Here is a 25,814-nt window from a genome sequence, read left to right as displayed (position 1 = left end):
AGCTTGCAAAGACTGCATCAAATTTGGTGCAGTTGTATATCAGGACGGAATATTACGCAGAGTGTTGACTCTTTGATTTCTGAAGTTCACATAATCTATTTACATTTCCTACAATTCATTGTGAAGTTCTTGAATGATGGCCAAAAAGCATCTGATGAAATCTTTCGTGAAAGACATCAGCTCATATTGACAATATGCCACAACTGTAACTACAGCAAGTAGTTCACATTAAATAAAAGCAGGAGTGATTCATGATATTAGGATGAAAAAAGTGTTTTCTGGTGACGACGCTCTCTTAAAAAGTGGAGCAATATTGAGACTTTTCATGAATAAGTAACTGCACTTTTGACAAGTTGTTGACAAATGTTTATCATTTCAATGGATCTTGATCACGTTTCAACTCCATACAAAATATGGAATTGTTGAATTATCAAATGGTGGCCCAGTCATATTATCTCTGTAGTTGCTCTCAGTGACACAACGATGATGAGGAATTGATCGATGCAAGAGTTATCAAGTAATGCATGAATTAACCAAAAATATCTTTGTTATAGCCTCATTCTTATAGTACACTACAACAAATTACATATTTGTAGGTTTTTAAAATCAAAATTCATTATTCATTTATTCTTTTAGTATTCATCATATGTGACATATTTCTGAAATAAAGAAATAAAGAAAGGAACGTTAATACTGATATATCTCGGCTAATTTAAAGGGGAAGTTCACCAAGGATGATTTTTACATATGTGCTAGCTTTGTGGTCACTTACCCCGGAAAAGCTATTTTCACCATTTATAACTCGCAAGATTTTTTACAAAAACCGATAGAAATAGTACAGGAAGTTGCCCATGTAATTTGAATCATGGGAAAAAGTGCCAAGCTTGGAGCTTGCATAATGTGATATGGAAGGGACCATTTTCCCATGGGTATGGCATTGTCCACTCACCCATGCTTAAACCAGTCTGTACGTATTTGCATAACTTTTGTTTATACTGAGTATCCTTGCATGTACGATGATTCACTTATAATAAACTGTCCACTGTCAGATTTGTGTTGTTGTTTAATACTCTGTTACTGTGAGTTAACAATGTGGGGGCCATACCCGTCCGGAGATGGTCCTTTCCATATCACATTATGCAAGCTCCAAGCTTGGAGCTTTTTTCCCATGATTCAAATTACATGGGCAACCTCCTGTACTATCTTATCGTTTTTTTTAAATCTTGCGAGTTATAAATGGTGAAAATAGTTTTTCCTTGGTAAATGACCACAGAGCTACCACATATGTAAAAATCATCCTTGGTGAACTTGCCCTTTAAAAGACTTGCAAAATATATCCTATTTTTGTGACTGTAAATTTACAGTTATTACTTTTCAGCCATCATAAAAACCTGTACATGTTTCCTTTTACATTTAGACAGTAAAATTATTACAATTTCTTACCTCATACATCTGATTTGTGATCAGTGATTTTTTTACTTAAAAGTACTCATCTATGCACTGTTGGACGGATATGTATCCTTATTAGCAAATAGCAATGGACAGGTAAGCAACGGTAAAAAAGATTCATGAAGTGTCATGATTGCCTACACAGCAATGTCAATGAAATTGACAAAATAAAACACTAAAAATACATAAATATCAAACCAACAATGCAGAACAATATATTGGTGTTGAAAATGTACATAAACACTAATTAGACTACTCGAAAATGTTCTTTTCAAAAATTTACATGTACTTTGAATACAGGATATAATAAAGACATTCCATCTCAGAATGTAAATATTAAAAGAGATTGAATTGAAATCATCTAAAGAATTAGACTATCCAAGTACTGATATGGTACAAATTATGTTACAAATTTCATCTTTCTGAACAAAAATTTGAATTGTTTATAAAACATATGATTGATCACAAAGTATCTTACAACTTACAAGGCATTAAGATTACATTGACTCATAATGTATCAAAAGTGTTCTGTGTGTAAAAGTGAATGTATATCAAAATCAAATCACAATACACTCAACCTCTAGAAGTTACAGTTGAATTACTGATTATATGTAAGGATGTATTGATTCCAGGACTGTCACAAACAGTTAACAAGTCTCTACTATCTTTCACTTTTTTATTGTTTCAGCCAATCTTTACATAACAAAAACAATAGGGTTGTGCTAACCTCAAAGGTAAAAAGGTTTATAGGTGTAACAGAGAGCTTGATTTGTTTCTAGACCAATCAAAATGAATGTAACAGACATCTGGTTCCAAGACCAATAGGAAAGAGTGTAACAGAGACTTTTGACTTATTTTTTGACAAATCAGAGAGAGAGTGTTACAAAGATCTTGACTTGTTTCTTAACCAAGCATAGTTCCTCCATTTGTATAGTACATCTTCTGATAAAGGATGTACTTGATAACAAATGGATCGGTACACACTTGCGTATTCTGTTCTTGCTGCGTCATCAAAATTGATTACTTTCTGAATGTTACTCAACCATCATGGCTGCTTGCACAGCTTTTTCTACAGCTGTCATCCAACTCAGTTTGTCTTCATAACTATCTGATGAACAAATCCAATGTCTCTTAGGTGTCTTCATTGAAAAGCCATGTCTGATATCTGGTTAAATTAAGAACAGAAATTTCAAAGGAAAAAATTATTAGATATCTTTGGGTGCAAAGAGAAAATTTTAAAACATATGAATCTCTTAAATGAGAAAAAAAGAATTATTAAAATACTTCACATCATGAGTGGCATGATTTCTTGGAATGATGACTGATGATAAACTTTCTGGACATACAAATTATTTTAACATATCACCATACTAGAAACTGATTCAAATTTATTTGAATACACCATGATACTAGTTATAAATTGAAATCTATTTGAATACACCATTATACTTAATATAAATTCAAATCTATTTGAACAAACCCCTATACTAGATATAACTTCTTATCTATTTGAACACACCACTGTACTAGATATATATTCAAATGTATTTGAACACATCACGATACTGATTTAGCTAGTTATATTTGAGCAACATATTTTATCATGCTACTCTGAAATTTAAAATCATGCCACATAAAATCGAAAAATCATGGAAACAGGAATAGAGAATGTATAAAGTGGTATGACGGTTGCTAAAGAATAGTGGAAAATGAGTGAAAAGGAATGCAGTACTTGTAATGAACAAAATGGTATTATCAAGGACAAAACAATAGTATTTCAAAGAGAATGTCCATAGAATCACACAAGACATCAAGTTGACTAAAAACTTGAATAGCTTACATTTTGTGTCTGGCAAGTCTGTGATTTGAAGTCTGTTCAACCCAACTGATGCATAGAATTTGTATTTTTCTTCTTTAGATCTCTCAAACGGGAAATGCTTGACCTGTCTGATTGTAACAACCACTGCATCGTTGAAGAGAAACAAACCAAAATCTTCTACATGTTGATACATCCTGCAATGTAAATAACACCATTGCCAATGAACATTATCAGGCATCTTTATTGAATGAAAAATCTTATAGAACACCCTTTAAGTTTGAAATATTTTACTGTGAGGATACAAATTTTTTTTCCATTGACATAACTTTGTGGTGTATCTTACTCTATCAAAACCATTGCACTATAATTCAACTTTACCATGTCATGCACCATCCTCCAGTATAACATACCTGGACTACAGAATTCTCTGGTTTTTGAATGCATTCATTATCCAGTTTCATATTTTTCTTTCAAGTATCTTCTCCTCTTTGTAAAAGTTTCTCCTTAAACTTTCTTGTCTGCAACTTTAACTCTTGTTTAATGCCTTGGTATCAGCCTAGCTTGACTATATTGCATACAACTGATCTGATGTTAAATTTGTAATCACACTGAAGTCCATCTAAGAATCTTTTTTCTACTCTACTAGGTTCATGACCTTTTAAACCTCAAATTTCTGTACGCTTGTATGGTTTTGCATGTTAACTTTGGGCTTCTTCAGTGTCCAATGGGGTGAAAGCTTATTGAAATTAGTCAAAAAGCTATTGCTTCACAATGCCAAATTGATGGCGGCCTGCAGCTGTTTCCGAAGACTGTCTGTAATTGGTCAATTTCCAATATGTTTCATTGCAAGACTAATCTGTTAATTTGTTTGACATGTGCATAATCATATAATTGATAGTATTATATCTTCTGATAATCTGTACATTAACCCCAAATTGGACTCCTTCAGAGAAAAATATCAAAGTAAAGATGTCAAACAAAATTCTTCTGCTCCCTTCTATAAATGTTCAACTTTAAAGTTTTCTGTAGATATTCATACTATTCTGTAATGTTCTTTGAATGAAAACAACATACTGCTATCCAATTCCATTCAGTCTAATATACTTTTCAAAGCTATTTTACGGTTGGAAAATAACTTTGCTTAATGTGAAACTATGCCATGAACTTTTTGATGCAGTGATCTTCTCACTTACCTGTATTCTGGTTTCAAATTATCAGCTGATGTTTCTAGATGAGCTACATTTTGTTGTTTTATCAGGTATCTGTTTGCTTCAAGAAGTGTCGGACAATTCAGTATCATGGTCTGTAACATGATTAGTTTCTTTTCTTGTTCAGCTCTAAGCTTGCACTGCAGAGAGAGAGAGAGAGAGAGAGAGAGAGAGAGAGAGAGAGAGAGAGAGAGAGAGAGAGAGAGAGAGAGAGAGAGAGAGAGAGAGAGAGAGAGAATTGGATTAATTAGGATTAGAATTTCTTCAACTAAATATCTCCTTTAATGTAGCAACTTCATTACTATCTGATATGCATAAACTTTGTTTAAATCTTGAGTGTGTGTGTGTGTGTGTGTGTGTGTGTGTGTGTGTGTGTATAAATATATATATATATATATATATATATACACACACACACACACACACACAGACACAGACTAAATTTCAGTAAAAGTCAAGTACAGTAAGCATACATTTTTCACCCATTACCCTTTCACTAATTACCCAGATTGAATTATTTCAAAACTTACACCATCGATGTAATTTTGAAGTTCTTTGAAGTTACTGCCTGCTGTTGACAAATCCTGTTTATCAGCATGGTCTGGTGGAGTGTACCTATCCAAGCCTGCCAGCAATGCAATGTACTCTGAAATTCGGCGTGTTGGTGGTAGGAACAACTCCTGCAGTGTTAGCATCTTGGTCTGCGGTTTCCTGTCGTACCGTCGCAAGAATGCTCTGAATAGAGGATGCTGTTCCTTGCACTGTTGTTGGTAAATAACAACAAAACAATTTCTGAATCAACTGAAGCCAATAATATTATGGGTGAAATAATTTTTGCTGAGGGCAAAATGAATGCTTATCTTAAGAAAGCTGAATCTTACTTCTGATAAATTTCAATATGTAGTAAAACCAATGTAGGTGGATACAAACACTTCTAATCTTGTCATATGCTGATAAATATTATAACTGTCACTTGTTATCACTCAGGCTTTTCTTAGAACTTTTCAGGTTAAAGGTATACAGTTACCTGTAATCTAAATATGCCCATATACATGTATGGTCAAAGGGGCGTTCCTTGGTATTCAAAATGCCCATGTGAGGGCGCTGTTTTCAAAATGCGGCCATCCGCTTAAACTCTGTGATTGGTTAGATTTTCTCTTTCCATGGTAACTGTGGCAAAATTGGAACAGGTTACAGTATACCTTTAACTGTTTTGGAATAAAAAATTCTCGCTTTGAAATGAGTCAAAGAAATATAATACTATGTACCTTGTCTATGGTGGATAAAGATACAGCATAGTTGTTGATAAAGTTGGTGTAGATTTTAAGTCTAGAAGTCATCTTGACAAAGATGTCTCCAACACATTGATGAGGGCCCCAGTTTTCTAAGCGGTCTTGTAACTCCCGAAGAAGATCCCTGGAATACAATGGAGAATCATTTGTTACAGAATGTTATACATGTCCTTGAGTTAATTTTGGAATTCAACTTTAGAAAAGTGTACAGATTTTTTCAGGAGTTTTGATCAACACACATTTTGAGTATAAAATCTTTTCAGGTATTCTGGAGTTTTAATTCATTGGACTTAATCCCTTTTACAGTATCAAGAATTATGCAGAACTTTTAGCATATCATATTTACAGCTGTCAAGAAATACCTGTAACACTGTTTGAGGTTCATGGCTAAAGACAATTCAACTATTCAAAATAGCAAGCTTTCTAGAAATATGGAATTTTAATCACAAACTTGATAAAAATTCTCCTTTTCAATATTTATTACATCCTTATTTCTCAAATCAGTTTCATCACTTTGACCTTATTTGACTGACTGACCTGATCTGACCTACTGAGTGAACTGGGACCAAATATGAGGCAATTTGGTAATGACCCTGCTTAACTAAATATAACCGGATTCCTACTGATACTACTTAACCAAACATCACATAGTTTTCCATGGCAGCCAATATAAAACCAGATGTTACCTAATTTTAACTACCAACCAATAAAAAATATAACCAAATCTGACTTACCAAGTCCACAACAAATTTATTATTTTAAATGAAATTGTGGCCAGTGTGAACAATAATTGGGAAAAATTGGCACAGCAGTGCTATCATCTGCCCTGGCTACCGGTATATACCATCTTTGCAGTACTGAAGGGAAGAATAAATCAGCTTTTGGTTGCACAAATCATAAACACAGATATACAGAAAGCGAGGCCAAAGTGATGTCACACTGTTTTTCTCACACTGCCTGTGTCCTCTGGTAGTGAGAAAACACGAGATCTTACCTGCTCAATCCTAGGACATTCATAATATCAGTAAAAATAGTTTGTAGGTTTGGTTCACTGATGATTGCTCTATTGGATTTCAATGCGGCCTTCAATGGTAAAACATAGATGTCTTTGACAATGGTCAAACTTCTCTTGTAATTAATCTCACTGCCCAGGATTTCAAAGGCAATAGATGTTCTCTTGTCTGGGTGATCTTGAAGCTGAGCTGTCGACTAATTCAGTGAGGAAAATAAAACACATTACTTTTAAAGAACATTTCAATTATTATCAATGCATACCTGCGTAGGGTACAAGAAATGTAAAAATGCATGGAAAAGCAGCTAAATTTGTATGTACCACTGTGAAAATATGTATCAAGTAGCTGGGAGTGTGGTTGCATTCCTATTTACCAATCTGTATTACAAAGTATAGTCTTCAGTGGTAACTGGAAGTATTTAATTTCAAATTGTTTTCAAAAGAATTGCTTCCGGTGGCATCAGACATATTGCAGGGAAATGACACTGGAAATGAAACAAATCAATGTTTACATGAATTAATGGAGTCCAGTAACATTGTCCTTGTGTCACGCTGGATTAGAACAACCTCTTTTCAGGGATGAAAACCTCAAACACACTGACAAACACTAAATGCTTGCTACTACTAATAGTGCTCGGATATCAAAAGAAAGTCTGAATCTTGCTTGACAATTTCTGCTGATGGTACCAATATGGAATGAAAAAACATTGCAAACTACTTCTGGAAGATATTGGAATGCTATTGGTTCAAAAACTAGTAGGAAACCAAGTTCTAATATCTTAGGAATCATGATGCAGCAATTTGCAATGTCATAATTCATCATAATTTTAATTTATCATAATTCTTTAAAAGTTTGATAAGCTGAGAAACACAGCAAGTCTATTTTAGTCTGACTGAACAAGGCAAATTCAGATTCTATGAACAAGCGCTATATGTCACTGTAAACTCACCAGTTTTGAAAATCCAGTTTTATCCAGAGTTTGGGATTCTTTGAAATTACTCTTTTCCGTCAGATCCAGTTTCTCTGGTCTCTTATCCCTGGATCTCTCAAACGTGTCATCCCTGACAGCATCCATCTCGAACTCATCTTCAATTGATTCCTGGATTGATAATGACTCATCAATCTCTTCAGCAATGGATTCATTGTCACTACCAAGCTGAAAGCAAGAGACAGATCAAATGTATTCACAATACTTTTCATTTCAACATTGTCTATACAGAAATGTAAAGTAATGTGAAACTATCTTGTTGACTTTAAAATTTTGAACAAAATATCCCTCAGGTTTAAGGCGATACCGAAGGATTCAAATTGCTAAGCAACGGTTGCTAAGGGTAATTTCCAAAATCAATCAAAATGCAAAGTTTTCATGGTTTTCTTTGCATAATAAAAATTTACAGAACCATACAATTCCAAAAGACGCAGGTTTGTCGTGCGATTGGTCAGTGATGTCACACATATACAAATTTTCACAGCTCTATTTTAAAACGTTTCAGCTCCTACAAATTTGCACCAAATTTTCCAAAATTTCAGAATGTAACACATGAGATACCTGTTTAGAGCCCCTAGCATGGATTAGGTTATCTGTTCAAGAACAAACGATTTTTGAACAGGAAAATATCTACTGTGTCATTTTGTGAAATTTGAAGGGTTTTACGGCGATATGAATTTTTAGAAATGCATGCTTATCTATATTTTCATGTATGACTTCAATAACCCTACCAAAAGTCAGCTAAATTGGTTTACAATTGAGAGAGTTGAAAGATTTTGAGCATTTTCAAAATACCAGGAGTCGAAAATCCATAGAAAACAATGGAACAGTAAGATTTTGCATGTGCAAAAGTGCGCGTTTGGAACGTTGCCAGCGATAGCAACCAACGCGCGCTTTGAATCCTTCGGTATCGCCTTAAAAATACCGCAATTATTCGGTGTCGCTCAAATTTGATCAGAATTGGTATATTATATACCAGTATGGGTACCAAAGATCAACAATACATATTGTTTCTATCTGTTCAGAGCAGGAAAATTCTACGCTGATGTTATGACAATGATTTCTGCACAGTACAACCAGAAAAACAACAAGAAATATTTAAACCAGCAAAAAAAGAATGACAAAAGTAAATAAGGTCTGAAACTTTAGGTACTGGAGTTCAACTTTAGCAACATGCATAGCAGAAACAGTTAGTCCCTCTTAGTTGGACCATAGACAGTCTTCCCCCCTCTACTGTCTATGGTTTGATCTGGTCTGTTAATATGTAACAGTTCATAAACAATGATAGGAAATTACTCAGTGCCTGTTTCAGACACTGGCCATCACTCCTGCACATTTCCAGGATTTCACTTTTTCTTACCTCATATGCACATTTTTGACACTGACAAGTTCATTTGAACAAATTCACATCTCAACCCCTGCATCTACCTGTACACCAAATACTGAGATGGTAGCTTTGGCGGTATGGGAGCCTTTGTGTGTGACGGACATACATCCGCACATACCCACAAATATACAGACATCAGACTCATCATATAAGCTCTTTTTGGTATTTATATACAAAACCAAATATGAGCTAAAAAGTGTTTGTTTTCTGTCATTGCACTCATTATGTGTAAACATGCACATCATGGCTTTTTTAAAGTTTTGATTTGGTTTCAATCCCAGAATGCATTATCTGCACCATTACATTGAATTGTGACAATGGAACTAGCAGATACATAACACCTACATGTGATTTCATGTTATGTATCTGTTGATATGTCCAATAAATGTTCTAAAATTTTCCTCAAGGTTGTTTCTTTCAGTGGCAGAATTTTACTTTAAGGTGGCCATGTTAGAATTCCCCCAAAAGGCAAGGGGTTGGCCATTTTTTTTGTTTCCAAAAGAATAGAAATGCATATGACTGCATCGAATCCGCCTAAGGATGAGAAACGTTTTATTTTTTGGGCCTAATTATAGCTTCTGACGCATTTTTTTTTAGGTAAATGGGGTTTACGTCTAAAGTGTAAATTGGAAATGTAATGAACAACAAGAAGAAAGATCTCAAGGTAGTGGTATGTAACATAAATGGCATGTTTAGTGTAGACTCTTCTCTATCAAAATAAATAATATATTAACAATAAGCAGAATATTTATGTTTGTTTTGTTGACTTTGCTAAGGCTTTCGACTCGGTATGGAGAGTTGGTCTTTCTCATAAACTTCTCAAAAATAACATTAATGGCAAATTATACAGACTTATAAAACACATGTACACCAACACAAAAATACACATCAAAACAAATAATTTTATCTCGCCCAGCCGGAAAGTTGAAAAAGGCGTAAAACAGGGCTGTGTTCTAAGTCCTAGTCTATTCAATTTATATGTCAATGACTTGAAAACACATCTGGACAAAGTAAATACTTAACCACCAGTGTTGAACAATACCCCAGTTAACTCATTATTTTACGCTGATGACCTAGTCTTAATCTCTACTTCAAAAGAAGGTTTGCAGAGGGAGTTAAATACACTACACACATTTTGTTCCATTGGAAACTTGATGTTAATTTACAGAAAACCCAAGCAATTAATTTTAGTAAATCTCCTTTGATAGATAAACACTTATTTAACTATGGTAGTACATGCATCAAATCTGTTAAGAGCTATACATACTTAGGACTGACAATTAATCAAATGGTAGTTTAAGTGACACAATTACAAATTTGGCTGATAAAGCAGCAAAATCTTTGTATAGTTTAAAAAGGGTTTTATTGCACAACAAAAAGAAAAAATTTTCCCTACATCTATTCAATGTTTTCATGAAACCTGTTTTACTGTATGGCTCAGAGATTTGGGGACAAGATTTCATGGATTACAAGACGTTGGATAAATCAGCAATCGAAAAAACTCACCTCAAATTTTGTAAGAACATTTTACAGTGTAATAGACAAGCTTGTAATGCCGCTGTGAGGGGTGAACTAGGACAATTCCCACTTCTACTTGAGATCAAACTTAATATTGTTAAAAACTGACTTCATATTGTACAACTTCCACGTTGTAATCTTGCTAAAGAAGCTTTTCTGGAGCAAACGGTAAACAACACTAACAATAGATCCTGGTTTAACTTTATAAGGGCTTTAATTAAAGGCAATGTAATAGACTTTCTCCTTGATAAAGCTCAATCACTTAAACACCACAAAGTTATAACTTGATTACTGTAAACAAATTTAACAAACAATTATGAAGTCTTTTGGAAAAATTTGATCACTGATGAAATAGTAAACTAAGAATGTACGCCAAAATAAAACATAATTATAGAACTCTACTTAACACAGTTACAAGGTGGGAAAAGAAAATTACTCACCAAACTTCGCATTAGCAATCATGATCTAGCAATTGAAAAAGGGAGACACACTGTTCCAAAAACCCCAATTACTGAAGATACTGCAATCAGTGTAACACCAATAGTATTGAAGATGAAACACACTTTTTATTAGTCTGTCAGAAATATTAAGTCCAAAGAAAGAACTTTTTCAGTAAATCAATTTCCCAAACGACAATACTGAAAATCAGGTTATTTCTCTACTAACAAAACAAGAGTTATCTTTTAATGAACAACTTGCAGATTATATTTTTACTTTATATAAACAAAGAAATACCTAGTTATACAAAAATGTATATTATTAGCTACTATTATTATACTGTAATACTTTATCTTTATTGAAGAAAATTTGAACTTATTTTTGTATCACACTTTTATTGCCACAAATGTGATGTAAATCCTATATTTACAAGCAAGCAATAAAAATATTATTATATTATAAATAAACAACAGTTGTCTGAGTTGAGATACGGACAAAGTGATCATCATGCTACAATTAGATCTCCTCCCTAATATCAGGGTTGATGAGTTACATTTCTTGGAATGAAGTCCAAATCTTTGATCTAATGTACCCCAGTTTATTATTAACGTAATTATTTTGATCCAAATCTGCAAATGCTAGACTCACTTGTATTCCATTCATCATGACTGGTTCTTTTTTGCTCTTTTTCTTCTCTGCCGGTCTTGGAGTTAAGATGGATGTCTGTCGAATATTTTCATCCTCTGGGACCTCTGTCAGCATTAATGAGTTTTTCCTCTGCTTTCCACCGGCAAGGTCTGTCAGGTACCGTGCCACAAAGTCCAATGGTTTGACCTGTTGAACATCAAAGATGAGGACATGGTATATTTGGCCTGTACATTACAGAAGACTTGTGCAATAGACTAAACTTTCAGCCTGACAAGTGTGTTGTTAACACTGATCCACCCACATTAATCAACTCCGACCAACAAATCCAGACACTTTGACAAATACTTCTGAGATGACAGGGCTCTTCTGAGAGCAGTATAAACAGCAAAACAATCACTTCACCCTATGAGTGCCAAAGTCAACTTTTGTTGTCTTCATAAAATATAGTGCAGACAATTTTTTTTAGGTAAAGACAACTTCTTTTCAGATTTTTCCCAAAATTTTGATAAACAAGTCATCGTTGATGACACAGTCCCCACTTGTTAATGGGTACTTTGATTACATGTCCTAAGAGGATAGAGTCCTCTTCATTAATTGAGACATGCCCAAGTTTTGGCTAAGGACACGAAAAAATTGTAACAAAATGGCTGCCATGCAGCCATATTGGATCATATCAAGAAACAAATTGACATACATATGTATGACATAGGTTAATGTCCTTGTACCAACTTTGAATAAAATTGGTTAAGATATGCCTTAGAGTATTATGGCCCTCGACAGGAAAAAATCGTAATAAAATGGCCGCAAGGCAGCCATATTGGATCGTATCACATAACAAATTGACATGCATATGTATGACATTAGTCAATCTCCTTGTACCAACTTTGAATAAAATCCGTTGAAACATGTCTGAGTTATTGCTCTGTACATGAAAATATCGTAATAATGGCTGCCTAGCGGCCATATTGGATCGTATCACATAACAAATCGACGTACATATGTAAGACATAGGTCAATGTCCTTGTACCAACTTTGAACAAAATCAGTTGAGATTTGCCTGAGTTATGCCTCTGCATATGAAAAAATCGTAATAAAATGGCCACACAGCAGCCATATTGGATTGTATCACAAAACAAATTGACATGCATGACATTGGTCAATGTCCTTGTACCAACTTTGAATAAAATCGGTTAAAACATGTCTGAGTTATGGCAATGTATATGAAAATATTGTAATAAAATGGCCGCCTGGCGGCCATATTGAATCGTATCACAAAACAAATCGACATGCATATCTATGACATTGGTCAATGTCCTTGTACCAACTTTGAATAAAATCGGTTGAAACATGTCTGAGTTATGGCTCTGTACATGAAAAATCGTAATAAAATGGCCGCCTGGCGGCCATATTGGATCGTATCACAAACAAAATGACGTGCATATCTATGACATTGGTCAATGTCCTTGTACCAACTTTGAATAAATCGGTTGCAACATGTCTGAGATCTGGCTCTGTACATGAAAAAATCGTAATAAAATGGCCGCCTGGCGGCCATATTGGATCGTATCACAAAACAAAATGACGTGCCATCTATGACATTGGTCAATGTCCTTGTACCAACTTTGAATAAAATCGGTTGAAACATGTCTGAGTTATGGCTCTGTACATGAAAAAATCGTAATAAAATGGCCGCCTGGCGGCCATATTGGATCGTATCACAAAACAAAATGACGTGCATATCTATGACATTGGTCAATGTCATTGTACCAACTTTGAATAAAATCGGTTGAAACATGTCTGAGTTATGGCTCTGTACATGAAAAAATCGTAATAAAATGGCCGCCTGGCGGCCATATTGGATCGTATCACAACAAATCGACGTGCATCTGTATGACATATGAAGTAATCCTTGTACCAAGTTTGAATGAAATCGCTTCTTGCATCTCTGAGATATCTGCGTGAACGGACGGACGCACGCACGGACGCACACACGCACGCACGCACGCACGCACGGACGCACACACGCACGGACATGACCAAACCTATAAGTCCCCCGGACGGTGTCCGTGGGGACTAAAAATTATAGTCAATGAAAAGTTACATCCTTTTGCTCCAAAATTGCCAAAACATTTACAGAAAAATTCATGAAAATTTGTAAAATGTTGCACTAAAATTTCGGTGGGAAAAATTACAGCTCTCAAAGGGTTAAGGAGGTTTCTTTGACAATATTGAGTACTATTTTTTACAACACAGATAGGTAGAACACTTACATTATCTTCGTGTGCCATTGCTTCGATAGCTTCCGTCAATGCTGGTGTTATTTCTTTGGTTTTCTTGATATTCTTCAAACTCAGCGCATCAAAGACAATTTCTCCTGTAATTAATATAGATTGGTCACTTTTATTAGATAGCCTTAAGTTAACTATGCTGACAAGATCTTTGTGTTTCATCTGGAGTTTGTACAACCTTAATACTGTAAAAGATGTTTAACCTTCAACTTTACTAACACCTGTAGCAAAAGATACCCCCCACTAGATTCCAACTGGTTAACTTATTGTACCAAATTTTGCCTCATCTCATTGGTTGTGCCATTCCAATAGCCTGTGTACACTTGGTGTGATTGGGGGTTGACAATGACATTGACCAATTCCAGATGACTTTGTAAGACTTGTGCCAACAGCTTTAAACTGTCAACAACTAATGAATTGATTCAAAATCATAAATTACTTGACGCCATGTCATTCCATGCAAAAATCCTAGCAATTACTATCAGAATGGTAACAGAATTATCGGTCCCACAGACACTGTCATCACCTTTTTGCCTAATGTCAAGCAGTTGTAACAAACAAAGGGTATGAAATAATTTGCTGTTTCAAAAATCAACCTGAGATTATGTTTTGCACTTGATGCCTTTAAACGTAAGTTTCTACCTGTGACTTTAGCAGCTAAATCTTTCTGTTGTCTGTCAAAATAGGTTTTCATTCTTCTCTTGGTTGTGTTGATGGCTTCTTGGACGAGATTAGCCGTGTTTATCCAAGCTTTCAGCTGATCTGCATTGAAGTATAAAGCTGGTGGTGTGATTCCATCAGGGGAGACCAGCCACTCACTGTCCACTGTAACGAAACATGACATTCATTACAATGAAGAATAAAGCACATGATATAAAGAAATGTATTGCCTATGATACATTTCATGTCCAATATGTCTTCTAATTTTGAACTGACCCTTCTACCTATATCGTATGGAAAACAAAGATATAGTAGTAAAATCTATAAAGAACACTTTCTATCAATGAAATCACAATACGAATATAGAGCAACACATATCTTAGCACATATTTATGATCTGGGCAATAAAAGACTTCCAAAACATTGCATCATATTCTACTCTGGGCTCAGAGCATAGTCCTTAATAAGTTGTGAATTAAAACACAGACTTACAATGTGCATAGGTTGAGCCAACAATGGCTGTAGGAGTGGTGAACTGTATTCCAGTCAAAATGCCCAGTTGTAATATCAACTCCATACCAGGCTCTGAAAATGTTAATATCATACAATGGGATTAATAACCAAAATGAGACAAATGAAAGCATGCTTATAAGATATGATACATATCCAGTCTAATCCTCCAATTAACAATACCAGTATTTCCTTGTTCTGAGAGTCAAGGTTAATTTAGAACTTCATTTACAATTTAATTTCATATATTTAAGTATCCTAAGTGGACGTATGTTATACAACATTATATTACCATGCCCTGCCCGTCGCATTTTGATTGGTCAAGCTGAACCACGTGACTGACCACAAATACACAGTAATGGTCTGTTTACATGCCCGTGAATATGGATAATAAGATTAACAACTCAAAGTATCGTAACTTTACAGCTCAAACGTAAATCATAATCAATCACAAAATAAAAGGGAGCACTTGTTGGTCAAGTTGAGATACTTTTTTCTGAAAACATCTCCGGATTTGCCAATTTTTTACAGCACGCGTGACAGTGCGTCGCGTATTGCTCAGTTTCTGGGGCCCAGTTGTCGTTCGCTCCTGAAATTTTCGGAAATTTTGACGGTTTTCTTGGGTTCGCTGATAATATAATGGAAATAACAGACTCCGCTCTGACCATTAACGTTTATTTATGGGCGCGGGCTCGAGGAAAGCCAAATTAACGGGCTCGGCAAGCCTCGCCCGTTAATTTTTGGCTTTCCTCTCGCCCTTGCCCACAAATAAACGTTAATGGTCAGCGCGTCGCCCGTTATTTCTATAATACATATGAGTACACACTGAGTAATGTTGCCACCTCAAGCTCCTGGGGCTTATAAGACACTACCATACAGCAGAGTTTGTGATGAAAAAAAAGTAAGCAATTCATCTATAAAGTGAGGAATTCTCCACATTTTACTCATATAAAATTTTGTTTCTTTTGTTGTAAGCTTCATATAAATAATTTGCTAGCAAAACTGGGGTCTTGGTCATCAGAAGTTCCATCTTACCAAAAGGTTGCAGGTTGAGAAAGTTGGGATAAATTACAAATATTTTCTCGCAAAATTTATTCGTGATAACTGTCTGACATTGATGATATCTTTTAATATGTGTATTCAATATAGTATCTGAGATCAACAGCTACTTATATAGTTTAAGAAAGGTTACAAACAAATTTTTCAGCCATCTCTTACCATTGAACTCATTAAAACCATGAAACAACTGGAGTAAAAAGACACGTTGTCTACCTTCAGCTTGGTAGACATTCCTATCATCTGAATCTTTTATTTATCAAATCTTATTTTGCAAGACAAGCAGAGACCAGCCTCTCTGATCTGACAGTGTAACTTACCACTTGCTGCCAATGGTAGGAATACATCAACATGGCCTCCAACACCAGATGGTAACACATAGCTACAAAGCGTTTCCCAAAATTTCCGAATTTCTTCATTTTCGATGGTTTTCAGAGTTGTTGTGAAATACTGGACTAGTTTTATCTGTGTTGGTGACCCATCAACGAATAAACCAATACTCCTGTGAGAGAGAGAGAGAGAGAGAGAGAGAGAGAGAGATGGCAAATACATTAAATCCAAATAAATTCACAAAGTAATGGTACCTACCAATCAATGTGGATTTTCCTTGAACTCCAGAAGTTTTAGAAAGGGAATATACTCACTGGTCAACATCAGTTTTGGATGAGCTTTCCAATCATTATTTGCATTGCAGTCACAAGTAGTGAGCATAATAACTGATAATTTCAGCCCAGAAATCACTGCCTATGATACACTACTTACTTGGCACTTCTTCCAGCCAGAATCTGTTCCAACTGCTGTATTAATGATTCCAGTGTTGTTCCTTCATATTCATAGACGATTGGTATCACACCAAATAGCACTGCATCCAGCACCAACTGTCAAAAATACATGAAAATAAATGTACATTTTGTCAATATCCCATTAGCTAAACCAAATTGCAAAACTGTATATAAATCCATTCAGCAAACCACCATAACACCAACCACTCACATGTAAGACAACCAACAGATCTTGTCAATCATCTGCTTGTTCAACCAAGCCTCTCATTACTCTTAGTGAGCACTCATCTTCCATTTATTCAAACAATCATCAAATCAACACACTGCTTACCGAGGTAATCATATATCTCTATGCAAATTACAAGCCAACTGACCAATCTTTGACCTCACTGGTGCCCATCATCAATTCAATCAATCAATCAATCAATCAATCAACCAATTATTTAGAAAAAATTGAGCACACTGACCTCAGCGGCTGGGATTCTTGATGAAATAAAGATAATCCTTGGATTAGCATGGCTTGGATAATTCTGACTAAGCTGACTTATATCTGCCTCAGATTTGGACGGAACTGGATAATCTCCATGCCCACCTGATAAGTCTTTCCTAGAGACAGAAGACAGAAACTGAATGAGTTGTGATGCCGCAATATTGTATCAAAAGAGAGGCACACTCATTGACTACTTGTACTTTTATGATCTTGAAAATGACATTTCACATGACCAAAAACTAATTTGCAATAAGGCTTGTCCATTGGGTCTCAAATACTTCTCATCAAAATTAACATTTTACCATGTTTTTCATTGATTTTTTCATCAAAGAATTCTTTACAATAAAGATAGTACGGCCTTCTTAAGAAAGTCATGGCAGTGTACTTGTCTATTTCATAAAAAGTTAGCTTTTTCATGTTACTTTTCTGATAGAGAAATGTTTCATCTAAAGTTCATAGAGAAATGCAGTGTTTCCCAGTATTTAGTTACCAATCAGCGTACTAAAAATTATTTTGAACAGTGAGTTGGCCAATAAGAGTTTAAGAATCTCTAGGAGTTGAAGAATATGAATCTCATTTGCTTTCATTTCTGTCAACACATGTCAGTTTGATTGCCTAGCAACTCTAATGCATTCTGGCATGATGTAATTTCAAATTGTAATTCTACTGCCTTAATAAAACCAAGATTTTCCTAATATATATGCAAAATAAAGAATTTGATCTGTACATAGCTTTCTTTGTCAGGCATATTGAATACTATGGCTTATGTTGGAGAAAAATATTACAGAGTGTGCCATTGACAAAAAAGCAATGTCAGTAATGGTGTTGTATATTAGTATTCAAGATTCTCTTTTTTTTCACATTGGCGTTTCATCATCTAGTTTGATGTGCAAATCCAAAAGTACTTGCTATAGTGCTGGTGGCCCTTTCACCATAATGGCTTGTAACAGTCCTATAGTTTTTTAGTAAGACTTTTCCACTAGGAAAAGGAAATGTAAGGGCTGAAGACGCACACCCATCCAATGTACTGCAATATCATATACGCCATCATCATTGTAAACAGCTGACTGCTTTATCACTTTTCACATGGCTCCATGGAACAGAAATAGAGCATTGACTTGGGAGAATGAGCTAACAAATAACAACCAAACATACCTCCTAGACACAGGTCTCTTTTCTGGTGGTTGATACGGCTGTTCAATGGCAACTCCTGTATCACGGTACGCTTCAAAGGCAACACTCTGAGATAGTGTTGTCTTCAATGGTCTGCCTCTCATATCAATGTCCTCACCACTCTGTCAGAGAAGATACAAGGGTCAAATGGTATTAAATGAATAATTGGTATTTCCCATATATTTACTACAAGTCAAACACATATACTGTATGGACCTACAGTGTTAAATTGCTGTAGAGAAAGATAAACTAGGGACATATTGTTGTAAATGCATTAAAATACTACCGACAATAATTTGATAATTGAGAGCTGTACTTGCTGTTACATGTTTATGACAAAAACTAGAACCTTTCACTATTATTACCAATGAAACCTCCTCAAAAGGGAGATTTTTATCAGCTTTCATCTCTGAACAATTTGATTGATAAACACAACTTTCAAAGGAGAAAACAGTTGATGTCAGCAAGTACAAGTGCAGCAGCCAGAAGTTGCGGAGTGTCACTTTCAACACAAAAAGACTTTACAAGAATTAATATCAAACATGCTGTTCACAGTTTTAACACACACAGACACTTGTAACATGATCTTAGTTTCATCTTAATGTTGGTAGATGTTATAATATTCAAAAACAGTGTTTTAAATGAACACCGTATTTGTGAATGTCAATGAACAACATATACAAATTGAGAAACTGTATTTGATATGTTAGTAAAATTAACTATTTCATATGTTTTTTAATGGATTGTGGGGTACAAAAATCTACACTGTGGTGTAATTTTTTTTCAAAATGCTTTTTTTTTTTGCAATTTACAACTATGTATTAGAGCAGGAAAAGTCCAGAGGTCAAAGGTCAAAGTGCTGTCAATGGCAATACTAATAGGCATTCTTTCCTAGCCAGGTTGCTGGGGAATGGTATCTTTACAATGACAATGCTCATCACCCAGTGCTTGGCAACCTGAATGGTATTGTTGTGAAGAGGACAACAATCAAAGTCAAACAAAAGATTGGTTTCAAGTAACAGATTAAATTATACTACAATAGCTGCAAGTACCAATTTTGATTAAATCTCTATGTAAAATTCATTACAAAATCCCATGCAGCTGTGCACACTAATGATTAGAGTGAAAAATTCATATAAAGTCTAACTTCCCTGAGTTAATAATTAATTCAGTAAATCACATCGTACCTATTTCACTAGTCTACAGAAATTTGAATAACAGTAGAAGTTTATCACAAGTAGAGATTTACAAAATCTTTTGTTAATCACAATACCCACACAAATGTAGCAGATTTGTTGGTATTTTGGATTTATATTTTTGTAAGCTGAGGCATGTCAAGAGAGACATAGAATCATGTGATGTTACCTAGGAACTGTGCAAAAACAATATCTGCCGCTAATAGGATGTTGAACAATGGTTGAAATTACCATACCTGTCCCATATTTATATTACACTATGCAATATCATTTGTTTTTGTAATTATGTGTGAATTGGGTCAATTTGATGAAAACTTAATGCCAGTTCCTGAGAAGTTTGCTATTCTAAAGCTAGGTGGACTTTCATTTCTGAAGATTTTCATCATAGCAAGCTAGGGAGTACCAAAAGGTACAATAAGTATTGAGCTTCCTTCATGTGGACTCCCTAGCTAATGTGTGTCATTAAAAATATTTGAAAACTTCCACTTTGTGATAATTGAAAATGGTCATGAAACTTCAGTTTCCATGTAAACAAAAGTTTCATTGTAAATGTAATGGTTTAACATGAGTTTAATACATTATCTAAAAGTCCAAGGTAATGACTGGCTATAGTCAGTTTGAAAGTATGTATTTTTCCATTACAGAAAATGACATTGTTCTAGACTTTCATTTTCACCGGTAATTCACTATACCTGCTAAAGCTGTATTTGTCTGATAACTTACCGTTAAGGCCCTGTGTCTTTGACGTCTCTCTTCAGTCTCAGCTCCATACTCAATCTCTGTCATTCCACCGGACCAGGATTTGCTCAATGGTCCCTTCTTCTTTCCCTTTGAATTAATTCCGAATCTTCCGGCGTAGAGATATGCTGATGTAGGCAATGCCGGATCATGGGATTGACAGATGCCATCATCGCACGGAATGAGTTTTCCAGGTCATTAGCTTTGGGATCATTGTTCACCCAAGGAGGTCTTTCATCTACACCGACTGATTTTGGAAAAATTAAAAATAAACACATGTGTTATGTATATCATGATAAGAACATCATTGCATAGCTCTGTTCCTTTGGGACATTACTAAAACCTTCATTTCAAAATTCAAATCAAAATTTACACAAATTAACAGTCATGATGTGAAGCTAACCCCCTAAAACTGCACAGGTTTAGATTTCATCTTGAGCACTCTAAGCACAAAATACTAACCTACAATATAGTTTTTGAAGTTACCAAGGGAACAAATGTATCTATGCAAGAACATAGAAAGATAAAACCAAGACAGTGAGTAGTAACGATTTGGCCAATATTTGTATGAGCAGCACATGGTGTTCTAAAGGATGTCAAAGAGACATGAGTAAACAAACCTGTTCTTTTTTTCTTGTTTTTGTCTCTTTCTTCTCCCTTGACTCCCTTTCCATCAGTCAGGGTGCCATACATGGATGACTGTCATAGCAACAATTATATATTTGCATATTAGGTAAACAGCATACAGTCATTATCATATTAATCAATATCAACAGTATGAAAGGAGCTGAAACGTTGGTTCACTCATTCAGATATGACACATTTCTAAATTCTGATGACATAGATTCCTCTTTCACTTTTTAAGGTTTTTCTGTTCATCCAATTCTCTTCAGTATCAAATTACTCTACTGAATAGCTTTATAGACTACCATGACTTGTCATTTCTTGTCAACATGTGATAAATTCAGACTGAAAAATGAAACGTGCACATCGGTCCTTGGTCTTTGATCTTTGATACATACAAAAGCTAATAAGGATGATGAACTCATCAAAACTAATTGATGATTATGCCTACTTATAAAGTCACAAACAATGTAATCCCGAAATAAATCATATTGAGACAATATAGCGAAGAACACAAAGGACACAAAACCTGTGAATATTTGCAAACGTGTTTTCCTCTACCCTTTACCCATGCACTCTATCCCAAACACTCACCTACGGTTCTCAATGTTTCAGGTGATTATTTCAAAATGCTATCTGTGTTTACTAATCTTCACTCTAATCCATTATGAATGATAATGATCAATTGTAATTGGGATTCCCTTAAAGTGATCACATCCAATCATGGTTGTAACTGGCATTCATGGTGTTTAAACTGGTATTCGTGGTTATAACTGACATGCATAGTTGTAACTGACATCCATTGTTGTATCTGTCATCCTTCCTGTCAAAAACACTCTCATTTTAATACTCACCCCTTTGGAGGCCTGTACAACATCCAATGATTTCAAACAATTGATGTAATGCCTCTTCCAAGCACCATATTCATTTCTGTCTGGTGAATATGGTAAAAACCAACCAAATTTTACACACTTTGGCATCCAAAGGTCATCCTGTCAGAAAAGGAAATTTAGTCCAAAATCAGAAATTGTGATGGAGAGTAATCAACATTGACAAATATTTTTACTTCAATAATTTCAACCATTCATATCTGTACATGTCTCCTGACATATAACAGACATATACACAAGCATCCTCCTCTTTTAATAATCTGCTTCATATAAATTGTAATTGGCCAGGGTGAAGTTATGAAGTGGAACCCAGCAAAACCAATCATCTACTTTGCTTTTATGGACAGGCTGCTCAGAACTCGCTTAAAATTTCTATTTGAGCCACCACTCGCCCTGACTTGGTCACTTTGCTCCCTCACAGAATGAACCATCCACTTTTGAAAAATTTCCATCTACATTTGAAGTTAACTACAATCGTGACCCCATAGAGGTATAATGATAATACATAACACAACTGACTAGAAATCCATTCAATGACAGTGTTCATAGATTGTATGTGACATACATTACTACACCTGTAAGATGGTACACGGCGGGGAAATTCATTCATAATATTCAAGCAAGCTGATAGATTACTGTAAGTTTGGGTTGTTGATCAGAGATAGTACATGTACAGTTATGTGCACATGAGCCTGTCATCGATGTGATATGCTGTGATTGAAAAATTAAACTTAATGCTGAAACCCCATCATTTTTTGTCTTTTTGGTTTGGACTTGTTTTCTAATATTGATTATTAGAAGTAGTAGTAATAGCGGTACTGTAGTAGTTGTACGTAGAAGTATAATAATATACCTGTTCGGTCAGAAACTTCCAATGCCAGCACACCATGGACGCCCTCGATAAACTCCTTGGATCAAGAAATGATAAAACATACAGAGAGAGTACTTTTGGAAGAACGACTGTGAAGTCTGATTTGGATAACGGAATCTTATTGGCAAACCACTCTTGTGTGAATAGTAACTGTGACTTCTTGCAGTGTGAAAAGATTGTGGCCAAGAAACGCTTTCTTTGACTGTCAGTCCACAGGTCAAACTGGAAAGGAAATAAGAACAGGTGTTAGTTTGAGTAAACTCAAGTAGACATTCAGTTTCATACAGTACGGTAGATTAGTGGAAAGTTCTTTGAATCACTTGATCATCATATTTGTTTGCCAACCACTGGTAAAAGTGGTGCTAGTGCATGGCTAACTATCTGTATATTAATTTTCAGGTAAAGAGTATATGTATGTAATCGCAAACATACTAATGTTCAGCTTTTCAGCGACCAAAATGACTCCCTTTACAATCATTAAATTTGTAAAAAAGTGTTTCTGCATCATCAAAGTATTTATTTCAAGACAATTATTAAGGAATATAGGCTGTCTTATAAAATTTCATCAAACTTCACTGAAAGCGGAAGAGCTATCTTGACATCCAATCTTGACTCTCACGAATGATTGCGATGTTTATTCACAAGCAGTTTGTGGAAACTTACCCAATGAGCAACCAGATCATTTCTCTCAATAAATATCTGTGAAAGGGATAGTAAACACAATGCCATATGTGAGCCAAAGTATGAATTTCTTGCAATTACTGACGATCAAAATGTGCTGGATTATAATGAAAAGATATACAGAGTTAAATTTAATGAGCAAGTTGAATTGAGGGTACACTAAAACCATTGAAACTGTTATTTGTAAACTGTAATTTTTTTCTTTTCATGGAATTCAAAACTGCTTTCATTTTGTGGGTTTATAAGAGCATTGTCAATTTGTTTCCTTTCTCATGAAATCAACAAGGGATTGTCGAGCATTTTCAAGGAGACAGATAGCTTGAATGTATGGTAGAGCTAGTTAAAGCCCCTTTAATTGTAGAACTACTGACACTTTTTCTCGGGACTTTTCCCTCTATCATTTGTTTCAACTCAGGTTTCCTGCCAGAGATTTATTCCCGTTAAATTTTGAATCACACAGTTATGATCAGCACAGTGTGCATATTACATGTGACGTGCATTGTAAATTTAATATTCTTTATATATGAAACCATCGGTTGACTTGAATTCCATGACAGAAAAATTTACAGTTTACAAATAACAGTTTCAATGGTTTTAGTGTACCCTCAATTCAACTAAAGTGGATGGTGAAATGCTGAAGAAGATTTGCAGTTTTTCTTCAGTCAGCAAGGAAAGGGAAATTAACTTTGTCTACTTTGGAATACTAGACCTTCAAATAATGCTGCATATCTTGACAAAGGCATTGCATGCCTGGCCGTATAAAACACGAACATTCATCCATTCACAAAATACGGTAACCGTATACCCGGTAACCTTGACTGCCCCGCCCTCTTCGAAATCACTAGGACCGCTATATTGAATTTAAAACAGTTAGGTTCATTGGAGATGTTCAGTGTAAAGCCAGTGAAATGAATATGTACGGAGTTGTTCTCGTGCGTTTTGTCTCGGTTTGACGTCTTGCGTGGTATGGAAATTCTGTTTGTGGAGTTGTCAAAGTCGGGCATACATTGAACACAAGCGCTCGACACACTCAATGTTCGGCAATAGAAAAATAGCCTGCGATCACATAGAGTGTGCCGAGGCCTCGGCCGTATATATCTACTGTACAGAGTGTATAGCTTACTTGTTCATTTGATGGTTTGTGTAGTATTGGCGTCCAAGTACTCATGTAATTCTTCATCTTGTGGGTTTTGAAATTCTCTGTAGACAATGGAGCACCTTCCGGTACCTTCTTGACCGACTGGGCCGTTCGCTCAGTTGGGTATTTCGGTTCTCGTAATGAAGCTAGCGGGTCGACTGCCCGTGGTGTCTTCGACTTTGTTGTCATCGTGAAGTTTGACGATCTTGTCAGCCCTTGACAAAATACGAATGGCCTTCACTATTAAATCTTCGCGCAAGCAAAACGATTCTTGAAGATTGCTGGATTCAGCAGTCAACTGAGTTGATGGCTACCGCTCTCCATGAACGCCTTTCTCGGGGAATATGGATAATTACCAACTTTATGCACATAACGGTATCGCGGCTCCTGTAACCCCTTCGACACCCGCCATAGTTTCTGAGCTTACTGCGCGTGCGTAGCGTTATCGTCCCCTCTTCCGGCTTCTGGTGTCGCCATGGCGACATTAAATGTCCGTCATGAAATGTATGGTACTTTGTTTTTCGTGTGCGCTACGTAAAGAACTGAAAACAAGGACACGATTATATTTTCGTGGGCAGTACCGATAACTGCCCGTATATTGCATGAAGACTCGTATTTCTCCTGTCATAATTCTGTTTTTTATTCGATACTTACACTTTATTTGGTTCACTCTATGAATAATATATACTCAATATTTTGATTATGGGCATAACTCAAGTTGCATATGTAAATGGATAAACGTAGTTTCAAAACTTTCAGAAGGGCTTGCAACGTTTTTGATGTATTTTTTCACGTTCCTCCGCCGGTGGAAAGATTAATTGCAGAAAACACTTGATTATGTACATAGGGAAAGTTTTATCATATAGGTTGCTGATCATTTGTTTTTGGTGTATACTATATACACTTCAGTAAACCAGCTGTTGGATTATAACATTCACACTTAATTTCCTATTCAAG

The 25,814-nt window shown here is 35.4% G+C and overlaps 1 protein-coding gene across 1 annotated transcript; it reads right to left on the bottom strand.

The window, feature by feature from the left end:
• Positions 1-1,978: 1,978 nt before the first annotated feature.
• Positions 1,979-25,356, bottom strand: LOC139142775 (epithelial cell-transforming sequence 2 oncogene-like). Its single transcript, XM_070712891.1, is given in 22 exon segments — positions 1,979-2,614; positions 3,290-3,462; positions 4,462-4,616; positions 5,007-5,237; positions 5,745-5,892; positions 6,763-6,977; positions 7,731-7,937; positions 11,761-11,946; positions 14,031-14,134; positions 14,691-14,873; positions 15,201-15,293; positions 16,595-16,776; positions 17,037-17,152; positions 17,524-17,662; positions 18,702-18,841; positions 20,639-20,725; positions 20,728-20,900; positions 21,274-21,352; positions 22,132-22,269; positions 23,021-23,260; positions 23,702-23,737; positions 24,843-25,356. Coding segments are annotated over 22 exon segments (3,360 nt in total). The 5' UTR covers positions 25,047-25,356; the 3' UTR covers positions 1,979-2,483.
• Positions 25,357-25,814: the final 458 nt, after the last annotated feature.

Source organism: Ptychodera flava, chromosome 10 (assembly GCF_041260155.1).
Source record: "Ptychodera flava strain L36383 chromosome 10, AS_Pfla_20210202, whole genome shotgun sequence".
NCBI lineage: Eukaryota > Metazoa > Hemichordata > Enteropneusta > Ptychoderidae > Ptychodera > Ptychodera flava.
This window is presented reverse-complemented; position numbering and strand designations above follow the sequence as displayed.